The sequence below is a fragment of the Corvus hawaiiensis genome, chromosome 6 (genome assembly GCF_020740725.1).
Source record: "Corvus hawaiiensis isolate bCorHaw1 chromosome 6, bCorHaw1.pri.cur, whole genome shotgun sequence".
In the NCBI taxonomy this organism is placed as follows: Eukaryota; Metazoa; Chordata; class Aves; order Passeriformes; family Corvidae; genus Corvus; species Corvus hawaiiensis.
Window position 1 is genome coordinate 53,265,631 of NC_063218.1, and position 15,081 is coordinate 53,280,711.

Below are 15,081 nucleotides of genomic sequence, written 5' to 3' on the forward strand. Positions count from 1 at the left end.
TCCCTTTTTTGTGGAAGGAAGGAACAAAATGCATCCAATGAGAGGCTGTTGATTTAATGAACTCTTTTTGTGTATAGAAGAGAGGAAATAAAATGAAATTAGTGACTTTGCTCAGTTAAAATGGTAGCAAAACAGATGCATGGCTAGGACTTGTATTTGGACCACAGCTCTAAGAAGTTTTCCTGACCACTTTTGCTTTTGATGCCAATGTGCTGCTAATTAAAAAGTGTCTCTTGGGGTGAAAAAATGGCTGGGGGAAAAGTGTCACTATTATAATTGAAAATTCACAAAATCCATGTAGGATCCAAGTTTAATTACTATTACAGGAGATCATTGTTGCATAATTGACTTTAATAAAGGGATAAGTAAAAAGTCTGAGGGTTTTGTTACACTGTTCACACTTTATCATGTGTGACATTTTTTTACTGGGTTAGAAATACATTTTTATATGAAGTCTTAAACTGATGTACTTCTCTATATTTTGGCAGAAAAAGATCTATAAGGATCAGATGGAATATATGTTGCAGAATCATGTGTTCCCTCTCTTCAGCAGTGAGCTGGGTTACATGAGAGCACGGGTAAGGAAGTGTGGCATTACTGTTGAGATACACTGTCTGTTCCAACTGAAGTATTCAGAAATCTTTAACTTTTTCCCTCTTACAGATGCTCTCCTTTCTGCACCTTTTCCTTAATAAATTGTACACTTATTCAGGAATGAGTACTAGTGTTCATGTGTGATTGTAGACAGCCACTGTGTAGTTTGGAAATGGCTGCAGCGTTGTGTGCACAGTTTCCCATCTGTGTCTGGTGGTAGGGTCTATGTGTGTTTTGCATATAGGCTGTACTGCTCACACAAAACCTGTGGCCAAAGATGAACCTGAGATCATAGTACTGGTCTAGTGATGTCTGCAGGACGAGCCTCCCACTGACCAGCCTCCACACTCTCAAACATCTTCATCACTAAAAAGTTTTGTAATGTCTTTATTCAACAGGAGCTGTACCTCAGATTCAATGATTTGTGTGGGTTATGGGTATACAAGTAGTTGATAATCCTCTTGGTAGGTTTTGCAGCTCTGAATTTGTTCAATGTGGTGTTTTTCAGGCTTGCTGGGTTCTTCATTATTTCTGTGAAGTCAAATTTAAAAGTGACCAGAATCTCCAGACAGCCTTAGAACTTACAAGACGGTGTCTGATAGATGATAGGGAAATGCCTGTGAAAGTGGAAGCTGCAATAGCTCTTCAAGTTCTTATCAGTAATCAAGAGAAAGGTAGGAGCCCTCTTTCTTACAGCTACAGGGAGCTTTAATGGAATAGGTGTTAACTTTGTGATGTTCAGGCAGGCTTGTTCTCTTCTTCTCTGATATTAATTTCCTTTTTGCAATTGTGACTTGTAATCACTTACTATAATTTTTCAGCTAGAGAAGTTTAAATTTTTCAATAAATAATACAATAAAATACATTTTAACAGTATAAGACATTATGATTATTAAAACATTATAAAGAAGAGCTTCATGGTACAGTAAATCCAGTTTTGTAGCACCTAATAGTTGTATCAGAAATACAGTGGCAATATCTGTCTTGGCATATATTCATTCATGTTAAAATTTATTTAAAAAAAAAAAAAAAAAAGCTGTCTTTATCCAGGCAGGTTTTACATGGCTTAGTATTCCTGAAGCTGGCATAAAAGCCACAAAGCAAACAAATTCTCTATTTAATACTTCAGGTCATTTGACAAAGATGTGTATGTACCCATTCCCATTCAATTAACATTTGCATTGATCGGTAATCTTGGATTTTATGAACTCAGACTGCAGAGCTCTGGTTTTCATACTTAATTTTGTTCCTCTTGTTATATATTGCTATTAAATTTTTTTCTGAATGGTAGTATTGCTATAATGATTTATACTACCCATGGTTTTGGCATGTTAATGCTGAAGCACTAGATAAAGTATATATTGAGGTTCTTACACTGATCTATGGATTTTTAAGAATGTTAATTCAAACATTCCACCTTTTTTACAGCTAAAGAATATATTACTCCATTCATTAGACCTGTAATGCAAGCTTTGCTTCATATTATAAGAGAGACTGAAAATGATGATCTTACTAATGTGATTCAGAAGATGATCTGTGAATATAGTGAAGAAGTTACCCCAATTGCAGTAGAAATGACACAGCATTTGGTGAGACTTTATGGTGGCTTGGGAAGATGTTTAATATGGGAAAGATTGGTATTTAAAAATGATAGTTGAGTTTGACCATCAGTGAATAGCTGTTGTTACTGCAGTCTAAGTGCATTGATACAAGTAATTGTCTTCTATTTAAACAGTTTTACACCAAAAGTGGCTTCAAACTTACACCAAGTGGAAATTTCTAAGAACAATTTTAGAAATGTTTGCAAAATCTTTGTATATTTTCTCCTGATAGTGATGATAATGAAATTGGTAGCACACTTTAGATTGTCTCTAAAATGTCACTTATGTTGTCTGGTTTAAAATATTAAATTAAAGAGCAGATTTTTAATGAAAAATTTGGTGTGAAAATAAAGTTGAATCTGCAGGAGGAATTCAGAACTTGAATGTCCATATCTAGCAAGTTGTACTAATGTTTGCACAAGCAGAGGTCAGCTCAGTGCTTCCCTATTAAAGGCCCTTGCCTTGGAGTTAAAACAGAGTTGTTTGCTTGTCTTCTCTGGGAATGCCTGCCAAGTGTTCTGGTCTAGTTCAGCTACTGAGGAAACCTTGTGGTAGAAGAACTTACCAGGAGAAAATGTATTCTTTTGCATGGGACATAATGTCATTTATATGTTTTCATTCATGGTAAAGGGCGACAGCTCCAGCAGCTTAACATTCAGATTTTATCATGCTGAAAAATTCTGGAGCAGAGCAGTCACCTGCTATTATCTGTACATGTTTTCTCAGCAGAAGTCCTTCTTAAATTGTGTAGGACGCCAGACTTTCACAACTTAGTGTCATAGTTATGGCTTGTTCTGCTATTACGTGCAGGCAATGACATTTAACCAGGTGATCCAGACTGGTCCAGATGAAGAGGGCAGTGATGACAAAGCAGTGACAGCAATGGGAATCTTGAATACTATCGATACACTTCTCAGTGTAGTTGAAGATCACAAGGAAGTAAGTAAAAATTACTCTAAAGCTGATACGTATGGTCTAAGACACTGTAAGTCCTTTATAGTTGCAGTGTTCCTGGCATTGTTACCTGAAAAACTGTCCTTTTGACCAAAAAGATGTTAAAATAGAAAACAGTGAAGTACTTAATCGTGTGGCTGAGTTGCAACAGAGTGGGTCACATTTCTAATGCAATGCATGCAGTAATAGAGTTGCCACAGTATTTCCCATAAGAATCCAGCTTCTTGTTCAAACAGTGGGAGCAATGTGTCTGTAGCAGGTGGAACTCTGTCAGCTCAGCTGGAAACACACATCTGATTTCATGAGGTCTGCCCTTCAAACAAAACAGACAAAGCTTCACATAGCTCCAAACATTGACTCTGCTGACTGGGTTTGCTCTGTGACAGAATCGATGTGGGTAAACACAGCTCTTGTGGCTGTGCTCAGAGATGAGGCATTTTACCTGCCTCATCTGCCCTGGAGGATTTTCCACTGGGATGAAAACTTCTGTCATTTTGTTTTGTTGTACTGAATGGATTCACTTCTGTCCAGAGTACAGCCAGTTCAAAAGATGCTATTTTCTGGTTAAAATCCTTCTTGACAAAGTCAGCTACTGTCTTTTAATAAATACATTATAATTTTTTTAGTGACTAAAGAGTTCAGTACTAAACTCTACTCTGAGGGCTCTGAAGACTTCACTAGAGAAGCAGCATCATACGAATTCCCAAGGGCAGAGTCCAGTGCTGCCACGCAATAAACCAAGGACCAGATCAGCTCATTTACTTGTTGCTAGAGCTGCTCATCAAGCTTGTCATGTACTTGTTTTTGTCAGCAAATCCTTGCCTTCTAAATTAAAAGTCTGTGTAACAATATGCTAGTCCTGAGGAATTCAATTTGAAGATGTTGACCAGTAAACATTTATATTTAGAGACATCTCACACAGGATGACCAGTGTTCCAAGAGATAAGGTATTTAGCAGGTTAGTTTCAAATCCTGTTCTGCATAGCTAAGACCAGAAACTCAACCCTTACTTGTCCCTGTGCTAGGTGAGTGCCCCCAACAGGTTAATGACGGGTTTGTTAGCTATTCCATGGAATAATAAATACTTATTGGGAACACTGACTGAATCTGTAGGACCAGCATTTAGACCAATGGTCTCCATACCATATGAACATCCTAAGCTAGGTTTGGGAAGGGGTTTGGTATTTGGGGTTTTTTTTGGTTTTAGTTTATTTTCTGGAACAGGAAATACTTCCTGTGATTTCCATAATTTACTCCTTTGATATATAGATTTGCTTACAGTGTTTTAATGGGACTGAACTGGTGCATAGGGTTACTGACAGGATTTTCTTTTTAAAGGATGCCCTGTAATGAGATTCTTCCAATACTCTACAAATGCCTTGTATTGAAAGCTATCTTGCAAATACTTGGCTGAGTGCTGCTCTTACACATTTAGTGCTCTAAAATGTGAGACATTTCTAATTATTTTTAAAAACTATATTGTATATATAGAAACTGCTTTGACAAATTTTAAAATGTGTTTAATTTCAACTCCCAAGTATTGAAAATAGTCATACATCTCTTTTTTTTTTTTTTTTCTTTTTTTTTCAGATTACCCAGCAGCTGGAAGGGATCTGTTTGCAAGTGATTGGAACAGTTTTGCAGCAGCATGTATTAGGTATCCATACTTCTGCTGGCTTACTTTTAAAAGTGTATGGGATGGGCATTATATTTACCTAGATTCTGTTTGTTTTAGAGTTCTACGAGGAGATCTTTTCCTTGGCTCATAGCCTGACCTGCCAACAGGTTTCTGCACAAATGTGGCAGCTTCTTCCTCTTGTGTTTGAAGTCTTCCAGCAGGATGGTTTTGATTATTTTACTGGTAAGTAATATAAATAAATCAGGAAGCCAGATGGTTTCATGGATGCAGTTTCAGCCATACAATGAATTGCATCATGACTGAAATGTTAGAAAAACACTCAAGTGAGGTTACACATAAAGTATTTTATTTTGCTGTTGCTGCTGCCGGCAGACTTGTTTTGCCAAGGCACCTATGACTTGCACACACTTACCTTGGCAAACATTAAGCAACAACTGTAATTATTAATACACAGATTTCAACCTGATTTTAATAGCATGCAGACAATACCTAACTGTGATTGTCCTTCTTTTAATACAGATATGATGCCTCTCTTGCATAATTATGTTACTGTTGATACAGATACACTTCTGTCAGACACAAAATATCTTGAAATGATCTACAGTATGTGCAAGAAGGTGAGTAGATTCCTGTGTGGTAACAAAACCTGCCATCTCTGAAGAAATAACAGTGTTAAACTGGGTACTTTTTTCCACAAGAGCTTTTGACATCTGCTCTTTAAAGTATTTTGCTAACATCCTCCGAGAGTCCCCAGATTACTAAGTTATTGCAGAGAAATTTAAAGAGATTCCATCAAAATTTCAGATATATGCCTTTGGCAGAAGGGAAAAATAAATCATACACAACAAAAGCAGAATAAACAAACCAGGTTTGGTGCAATACACTTTGTGCATATGAGCATGCAAGACAGATGGCAAAAGGTAGGTGGATTCTTTTGTCTGGGATTTGTAGCCTCACCATGGCCAGGATACCCATGCTGTGTGTGTGCTGAAGGTCTGATACCTGTTAGCTAAACAAGTGGAGTAGGGATGGAAGGTAAAGGGACAGGAATAGGATATTATTTTCCCAAGTTCGTGCCAAGTCTGTGGTGAAAGCTGGGAGCAGAATGCAGTTATTTTGACTCAGTGCAGGCACTTTTGGGCAGGGTTTCTGTATTCTACTGTGTATTACAGGTAGCTGCCAACTGGGCTTTCTCTGTCCAGTCAAAATGCAGAATATGCAGCTTTCCAGAATGTTAGCCCCATGTGAGGAAAGGAATACTTCTTTATAAGATGGTGTTAATGTTTTATCATCTCTAACAGTAATCTGTGGGGATTTCAGTTTTCCACTCCTGGATATGGTGTGTGGTGTCTATGTAAGAGCTTTGGTGAGCAACTCATGCAAGCCTTTGTTTGAAAACAAGTTGCAACCAGGCCAGTTAGGGTGTTTGTAAATTCTTGGAATGTTAATGTATAAAAAAATTAGTCTGCCATGACCGTTTAGTGATTGGTGCTAGCTGAGAACAGCAAATATTTAACACAAGTTTTAGATATTGCATGGTCTTCCACTGGATATTCCATTTTTCTAAATAAAACTACGAAATTTAATATATTAATACATAGGAAAAGTTTTGCGTATGGAAATAACCCTTTGCAAAATGGCAGCTGATGCTTTTACAGTAGCTGTGGTAAGCTCTGCGTCCATAGAGTTACTGAATATTTGTACACGTAGGTTAGTTTTGCCCATATTCAGCAGTTTTCAGTCTGTGGTTGTCACACTGAGCCTTTGCTGTAGGTTTGGCTGTTCACTGATGGCTGTTGATGCTGGCATTGTTAGAGGGGGTAAATTCATGCCAGCTTTTCAGAGCAAAGCAGTATATAGAGAATAGTCCTTGAGGGGATACCACCACCAGTAATGGCTGTGTTTCAGGTCCTTACAGGAGTTGCTGGAGAAGATGCAGAATGTCATGCAGCAAAGCTGTTAGAAGTAATTATTCTTCAGTGTAAAGGGCGTGGCATTGACCAGGTTGGTAACAACTTTGGTTGCTAAAACTAATATTTCAAAAAGATTTTATTGTGTAGTATTAATTGATTATGTATCAACATGAGTTTTGTTACAAGCAGTTTGTGTTGTGCAACTGATAATCCTGCCTTATACTTCAGAGTTACTCACTGCAGAAAGTTCCTGCACACTCTGGCTCCAGAGTTTAGGACATTGCAAAACTCTGGTGTTTTCATGAATCTGGAACAGTGCCACCTCAGGAGCATCTTGGTTCCAAAAAGTCAATTTATTGCATTCTAAGAATATTCTAGTGAATATTTAATGAAAATGGTTCAATCTGTCATGCTCATAGCTTTGAAATAAGGAACAATGAAAATGAAGTTCCTAGAATCCGAGTCAGTGTAATAGAGAGACCAGGGACTTCATTATGCACGTATGGAAGTTGGAATTTGAGAGATTAATAAGCTGATTTTTCTGGACTTCCTAGTGTACACATTTCCTCTATTTTCCATTTTTAATAACAAGATTATAGAACCAGAAGTTACATTTGCTGTGCAGGATGTCACAAAATCCATGTGATTAAATATTTTCACATTTTCATTTCATCTTTGTATCTGACTTCTGCTGGCTATTAAAAACGACTCCATTTTATGCCATCTGTGTTTATGTGCCAGACTGTTGAAGTACAGAAGGACAAATTTTATTTTTGATCACTGAGTGTGTAATGTTCTCACTATCCAGTGCATACCCTTGTTTGTGGAAGCTGCCTTGGAGAGACTGACCAGAGAAGTTAAAACCAGTGAACTGCGAACCATGTGCCTCCAGGTTGCCATAGCTGCTTTGTATTACAATCCTCATTTACTATTAAATACGTTGGAAAATCTTCGTTTCCCCAATAACGTGGAGCCTGTCACCAATCACTTCATAACACAGTGGCTTAATGACGTGGACTGTTTCCTGGGGTAAGTGTTTCCACTTTTGGAGATCATTCTCTGTGATACACCTGTGTATGACCTGCTTGTAAATCATGACAAAACTTGCAACTTTTTTACTCTTCTGTTTTGTAGACTTCATGATAGAAAGATGTGTGTGCTTGGCTTGTGTGCTCTTATTGATCTGGAGCAAATACCACAGGTTTTAAATCAAGTTGCTGGGCAGATCCTGCCAGCTTTTATCCTTTTGTTTAATGGATTGAAAAGAGCATATGCCTGTCATGCAGAGCATGAAAATGACAGCGATGATGATGATGAAGCTGAAGAGGATGAGGAAACAGGTATGGAGATGGAAACTTCGATGTTTTGCATGTTTCATTTTCTTCTCATGGAGATACTCAGTTCCTTTGTGGAATTTCTGAATACTCTAATTCTAAAAATGAAGTGCTGCAGTAGAACACTGGACATCTTTTGACAACTTTGACCACTTTTGACAACTTGATAACTTCTGATTTATTTTCCAGTCCCTCTTAAAACTAACTTCCAGGGCTGAGTTAAATGAGCTCCCCCCTTTCTAGCCTGCACTGTGTTGTTACCACTTCCAGTGCCTGTTTTACATAATTAGCCACATTTCTAAAGAATTGTTCTTGCTGTTCTCAAGATAAACTTTTTTTGTGTGTTGTAATTAACTTAGAGGAGCTGGGGAGTGACGAAGATGACATTGATGAAGATGGTCAAGAATATCTAGAAATTCTAGCAAAACAGGCAGGTGAAGACGGAGATGATGAAGACTGGGAAGAAGATGATGCTGAAGAGACTGCTTTGGAAGGCTATTCCACGATTATTGATGATGAAGACAACCCTATTGATGAATATCAGATATTTAAAACAATTTTTCAGAGTAAGTAGCTGGATTTCCTTTCCTGGCCAACAAGTTACATTTTAACTTTAGTGTACCCTGTTGTAAACTAGAACCTGTCAAAACTTCCAAACAGACTTTCCAATACGTGCTTGAAGCACTTCTTTCTTTGGAAAGGGGAAGCCATCATTAAACTTTCAGAGCAGGAGAAGATGCTTGCATGAACTTACTTTGGTAGGGAAGAGGTCAGAAGCTGTAGTAGTGTTTAAGTGTCTTGAATTATGTAACCATAACAGAATATTATTCTGATTAAAATGGCAGTGAGTAAGCTTTGAGTTATAGAACATTCTAATCAACGCTTCCCTTTCGCTTATGTTTTCTTTCTGCTGCAGCAATTCAGAACCGTAACCCTGTGTGGTACCAGGCTTTGACACAGGGCCTTAACGAAGAGCAAAGGAAGCAGCTGCAGGACATAGCGACTCTGGCAGATCAGCGGCGGGCAGCACATGGTATTTGCACCCCTTTATACCACTGATGGCTCCTTTTGCTCTTTGAATGCCCTGGATGGGCTCAAGAAGCATAATACTAAAAAGCCTATAATTCAAGCCTGATAATGTCTCCATCAAAGCAGGGTTGTTTGAAGTCTCTTAAGATTGTCAGGTAACAAAGCCTCAATGCACAACCTGGATGGCAATACCACAGGTGGGAGGAATGGTAGAAACACTTGGGGAAGTGGCAAAGGAAATAAAAGCATATTTGTCCTCATTGCTTGGATTTGAGAACAATTGATTTGATTATCTGAAGGTAGATGAACTCCAAGTATGTTAACAAACACATTAAGCGGCTGATAAATTATTTCCTAAGATGTGACATAGTCCAGCTGGGATAGACAAGGATTCTGTGGGTAGGAGGATATTAAATTACAAAAGTAGTATCCATCTGTAAAGCCACATCATTAAGCCCATTAAATATATCAGAACATTACAGATAATACAGATTTTTAAATCTGTATTCAGTTCATCTTTTTCTTTTTTCCTAGGTTTTCTCTTTTGAGAATAAGCCAGTATATATATCACACTCTAAAGTCAAGACTGACTGTTGAGGGATCAGTCCAGCCTCCTATCCTCTGTCTTATTGAGCAATTGCTATAGATGCTTCAAAACAGAAATTCAGAAATATTTCAATAAAAAGATTGGTAGTAACAATACACATTGAATAAGTGCTTTTTATGAGAGCACAGCCTAAATTACCTCACAAAGCTTGTAAATGTTCAGAATGATCTGGTTTTAATGGTTATAAAATACAGTTTCACTGTGACCCCTGTCAAGCAGTAGATATTATATGATGAAGTTATATACTATTGCATTTTATGGAGATAAAAATGTTTGAAGTATGTGTTTGTTTGTTCGGTTTGTACTGTTTTTTTCAGAGAAGTTGTGAAGTTTAGTTAAAGCAACCAGATCCTTATGGGAAATTCTTGCCTACTGTCAGAGCACACTGATACTACATTTAGGCCACCCACCACACATGGGGACATCCTGTTAGAAGGATTTGAAATACAGTTCTCCCTCACTAATGTAGCTTAGAAGAATTTCCATATGCTGAGAGATCTGTCTTTTGTGGAGCTGTGAGGGATTCTCCCCCCATGCTCCATTAGCCATGGCAACATCTTTCTGGCCTGTTCCCAAAGAACCAGAGCCAAAATGCAGATTTGATAGATAATATGAGCTGTCCTGTATTCCCAGAGAGATTGCAACTGTTTGGATTTAGGAGAAAGCTCTAAGACCAATGTAAGACATTAGTAAGTGTTGTTATCTTGGCCTAGGAATAATACAAACCACCTTCTACACTGTCTAGACTGTAGCAAAGGTACAACCTAAATTACCAACCTGATTTTCAGTTGTCCATGTATTAGAGCTTGTGAAAACCTCTTATAGTAAAACCTGTCCTACAGCAGTGTTTGAAGGATGATAAAACCAGACACCTTAACTATCACTGGTAGTTACAGTGATGGATATGTGGACCTTAGATGTCTAAAGATCTTAAGGTTTGGCTGAAAATGAAAAGTGATGAACTGGGTAGTTTTCTCTCAGAATTATGTTTCATGGTCTAGTAACCTAGAGTCCAAATTATCTGCTTGGGTAGCAGCATGTGTAAAAAGTCTTTTTCTGGTGCTTCAGTAGCCATTTCTGCTTATATTGTTGAATCGAGATAGGAACACTGAAAATTCAGCCAATATCTACGTACTGCTTTTTTGTATATGTGTTCTGTTACTGATTTGACTGCAAGGTGTGTTGATGTTAACCAGAAAGAATTGTGTGCCTGTTACCAAGTTTATAAGTGCAGCATTCATTCAGGTCCTGTTTCTAAACTAGTTATGTCCAAAAGCTAAAGTTTGGGCTTTTTCAAGTACAAATTCATTTAAGCATGGCTTTAACAATATTGAGAAGTTAAAATAAGTAAATAGTCCATCTGTTCTTTGGGGCCTAGCACATTTCCACGTGTGGGTGCTGATTCCTTTGTTGGGTAACCCCAGGTTAAACCTGTATCTCTGAGAGACTCAAAGTAGTCAGTCACAGAACCTTGGTCTGTCTTCCCCCCTACACACACACTAAAATATCTTCCTTCTGTTTTGTTTTGTTTTGTTTTAGAATCCAAAATGATTGAAAAGCATGGAGGATACAAATTCAATGCTCCAGTTGTGCCAACTTCATTTAATTTTGGAGGCCCTGCCCCAGGAATGAATTGAATTATAACTTTTCCTGCTACTGTGTGATTGTAGTGAAGAGCTTGTGTTCCTCCCAATAGTGGTTCCAGAACTGGTTCATGTTATCTACAACTCACTCTAAACTAATTTATAAATAGATTGGACAAAAGCCCCAGAAGTGGGACCTGATTATACAACCTAATACTGGAAAGCAAACCAGAGGTTTTTTTGAAGATAGGAAGAATCTGAATTTAAAGCTTCAAATGACACACTTTGGAGATCGGAAATCAAGAGGGGATGTCATGAAGGCAGCTTTTCTTTTTCTGAGGAGAAAAACCTAGACATGGGCTGCAGGACTATTTAAAATGTCTCATTTACAGTTCAAGCTAGAAGGCAGACTTAATTTTTACACCTGTGGCAGTATGAGTATTTGCCCAGTTTCTTTCCCTTTTATCGCTACCTACTGGGTGTCTATTCTTTTAATGTAAATAAGATAAGGTAATCAGATAGCCTTACTTAATCTTCATCATTTCCATTTATCAAGAATGTTCATATGTAGAATATTGGACACTTAATGTAGCACTACATAACTGATAAATCTGTAAATTAATTAGCACTTTCATATTGAAACAAGCCTGCTAGCCTATGTACAAAAATAGCAAAATGTTTGCTGTTTATAAAAATAAAGAATAAGGGATGTATTGGGGAAAATAATTTCAAGTTATTAATTTAAAATGAACTAGCAGTTTTGTACCTGGTGACTTTGTGGTGCAGTCACCTCTGATTGTGACTTGAATTCGGATATGTAAAAAGGGGTTAGTGATATTTCATTGCTGCTAAAGAAAAAATAGCAACACCCTCCGTGTCCTTTGTTTTTTTTAAAGATTTCACTGTACAAGCTAGAAAAGTGAACAAATGTGTACTGTAAGCACAAAGAAAAAGCTATCCTTTCTAAAGCAAGTAAATAAGATGTGAAGTTCTTAAGGTCAATTGAAGTGTGTGGGTGAAACATCTACATATGCAGTCTGTTAAAAACACAACAGTGTCATTGGCTGATCTGGGCTATGGTATATAAATGCAGTTTTTTCCCCAGTTGTGCAAAATATTTTCCAGCTCATGGTAGTGCAGGTGCACTACTCCTGCATTTCATTCCCCCTCTTTCTGCACTTGCAGCATTCGTGTGTGCTGTTGTCTGCCTGATCCAGACAGTGTATTTGAAGTTTTGCCAATCTTTCAGTTTTGAAGCCACAATTTTCTTCCTTCAAAGTTGCTATAGTAACTAGTATTTTAGCTAGAGAGGCAAAATACAGTTCCCTCTGGGACCACTATCAAAACCACTGTATGAAGAAGCCAGCAGGGAGAGGCTGTGAATGGGTTGGCTTTCATGCCCCCTTTTTTTTTTTCTAAAAGCAAAATCCATTGGCGTTTGATCTTGCCTTGAGATCATTGGTGTCAGGTCTTTTAAATCAAATGTTTGGGTTGGTTTTTTTTTTTCTTTAGGCTGTTTTTATATTAAAATGTCACCTGCTGTTACAATTGATATTAAACAAGCTACCTTAATTTAATGTAAGCCTCCAAAATTTAAATACAGGTTAAAAATAAACTGAGTTTTTATCTGTAAAAATGAAATGCACATATATATATATTATGATACTCAAAATGCAGTCTTCAGAAAATTGGTTTGTGTGGTGTGGTTTTTTGCATCAGCAGAGTAGCAGGATTTGGTGGTGGTTTGGGGTTTCCTTGCTGAGCTGCCCAGCCCCACGCTCTGCCTTCCACTGGTGCTGGCACTTCTCAGGCAGCAGGAGGGGTTTTCCAGCCCCTCCTCTCGGGCTGCCTTGCTCTGGCAAATGCTTCCCTGTGCTTGGGGTGCCAAGATGGGACACTCACTGAGCCAGCTCTGCAGTGCCACGCTGCCCTACCCCAGTACCAAAGGGACACTTGGGAAGCAAAGCACCCAGTGAGAAAAAGCCTAAATGAGGCCTTGGATGGGAATACCCATCCTCGTGGTGGTGTGAGAGCCAGGATAGTTCCTGTGCATCTTTAGGTGACTGGCCAAGTGCACACAGCAGAACTTACTTGGGGTTTTGTGACTGTAACTCATGGGCACGTCCAGGTATGCTCCAGCCCCCAGGGAATCTGTAGACAGGGTTTTTATTTTTGCAGAAAAAGCTGACAGACTTACTTCCAGCATGCCTTCCCCTGTGCAGTCCTTGGGATCACCCAGTTTGACATAAATCATTTCTGAACATCTGCTTGTTGGGTATCTGCTTACCTCCATATGCATCCAAAAAAATGTATGAGAACCTTTGAAGACAGATGAGCCACTTGGGCCTCGTGGCTGAAGATGTGACAGCAGCAGTGAGAAGGCTTCATGTATAAAGCAGATGACAAAAAAATAGGGGGAAATCACCAGTTTTAGTGCCATTGTCAGTTCTGGAACAATTATATTTTTCAAGTCACAAGTCAAGGGAAGAATTTTATCTTGGTGTGAGGAATACAGTCTTACTTCAAGGGTGCTTTTATGTGTCACTAGACTGGTTAGCAAGGAGCATCTTTTTTAAGAATGGATCTAGAACTTTGCTTTCCTTTGCTCCAAGAAATGTATTTATATCAATTGCAAAACAATTTTGCATTGTTGTTGGTGGTGATAGCGCATTTTGTGATGCAATATATCAATTTCGGTGATACACTTATGTCAAATTAAAAACTGATCTTCCTCCTAGAACTTGCGCTTATCCATTCCATTTTCAAGGATAATGCAACTCTAAAGGAAGAGCTGGGAAATTTAAAGCCTCTGTTTTTTCTATTATGGAAGATCTCCTTGGATTAATAAACATCTAAAGCAAATCCTTATCTTCACTTATTTCAGTGTGGTGTTTTGAATGTAGCTGTATCCCTACAGTAGTCCTCAAGTTGCGTGTAAGGTTTGTATTTCCCTCCAAAATATTTCTCTGAACAAATGTTAGGCACAACCACAGTTCTCTTCAACTGTGTTAAATATAAAAAATAGGCAGTTTTTTAAAATGCCAACATACTGGGTAAATTTAATCTTTTTTTTTCCCTACATCACTGTCTTAAAAGAATTATCAATATGTGCCAGCATAGTACAGCAAAGCTCTGTTCAAATCTCTTATAGCTTAGAACTGATACTGCAAGATTTATCAATTCTGCAGTGGAGTAATTACTGACTACCTGTCAATAAACATGCAGATGATTTTAATTATGCCTGGTAAGTTTTATGGGTTGATTATTTTCTCCGTGGAACCTTCTACGTACCCAGAATGAGCCATGTGGAAAAGCTTTGTCTGCTGCTGATTATCAGTTACTTTTCAATCAATATGTAGCTTTATGTTAAATGGCATGTAACTGGTTTGTGTATTTCTGCTTTTTGTAGCAAACTGTTGATGCTGGAAACATAAAGCACTTCAGAATGGGAAATAGAGATTGCAGCATTTCACAGAGATGTTAATAAATAATTATTAATACAAGGGGAGTTGGCAAATCAGAAATAGGATTTTATCTCGGGTATTTCACTGCTGCTGTACCTTGAACCAAACTGATGGCTGCAGTTTGTACTTGGTTTAAAACTTACAATTAGGAAACAGTACATTAAGAAAGAAAAACCGGCCATTAGCTGAGCTTACTGTCCCATCATTGGGGAGCATTCGCGTCAACTGCGCAAGAAAAATCGCCTGCGGAATTAACCGTAACACGCTTTGCTTGCTGTAGACTGGGAGCTGCTGGACTATTTATTACACGTTTTCATACCTAAAAATCACGTAAGGATAAACACTCCCAAGCATAGCTTTAAG

The 15,081-nt window shown here is 38.0% G+C and overlaps 1 protein-coding gene and 1 non-coding gene across 3 annotated transcripts in view; both read left to right on the forward strand.

Annotated features, from left to right (window-relative positions):
• The window catches only part of IPO7 (importin 7), a 34,930-nt gene extending 20,808 nt beyond the window's left edge, over positions 1–14,122 (forward strand). Inside the window, exons 13-25 of one of the 2 annotated variants that reach the window (XM_048307080.1) lie at positions 489–578; positions 1,103–1,268; positions 2,023–2,183; positions 3,006–3,134; positions 4,740–4,806; positions 4,885–5,010; positions 5,308–5,405; positions 6,697–6,792; positions 7,510–7,730; positions 7,836–8,041; positions 8,395–8,601; positions 8,952–9,068; positions 11,211–14,122. In XM_048307080.1, the coding sequence (XP_048163037.1) occupies positions 489–578; positions 1,103–1,268; positions 2,023–2,183; positions 3,006–3,134; positions 4,740–4,806; positions 4,885–5,010; positions 5,308–5,405; positions 6,697–6,792; positions 7,510–7,730; positions 7,836–8,041; positions 8,395–8,601; positions 8,952–9,068; positions 11,211–11,308 (1,782 nt within the window). In that variant the 3' untranslated portion in view covers positions 11,309–14,122. Of the gene's footprint in view, positions 1–488; positions 579–1,102; positions 1,269–2,022; positions 2,184–3,005; positions 3,135–4,739; positions 4,807–4,884; positions 5,011–5,307; positions 5,406–6,696; positions 6,793–7,509; positions 7,731–7,835; positions 8,042–8,394; positions 8,602–8,951; positions 9,069–9,598 lie in introns of both variants that reach the window. The other variant, XM_048307081.1, reaches the window with a different exon arrangement.
• LOC125328231 lies at positions 773–954 on the forward strand. Its single transcript, XR_007204613.1, has one exon. It is a non-coding gene; the product is annotated as a small nucleolar RNA SNORA23 (small nucleolar RNA).
• Positions 14,123–15,081: the final 959 nt, after the last annotated feature.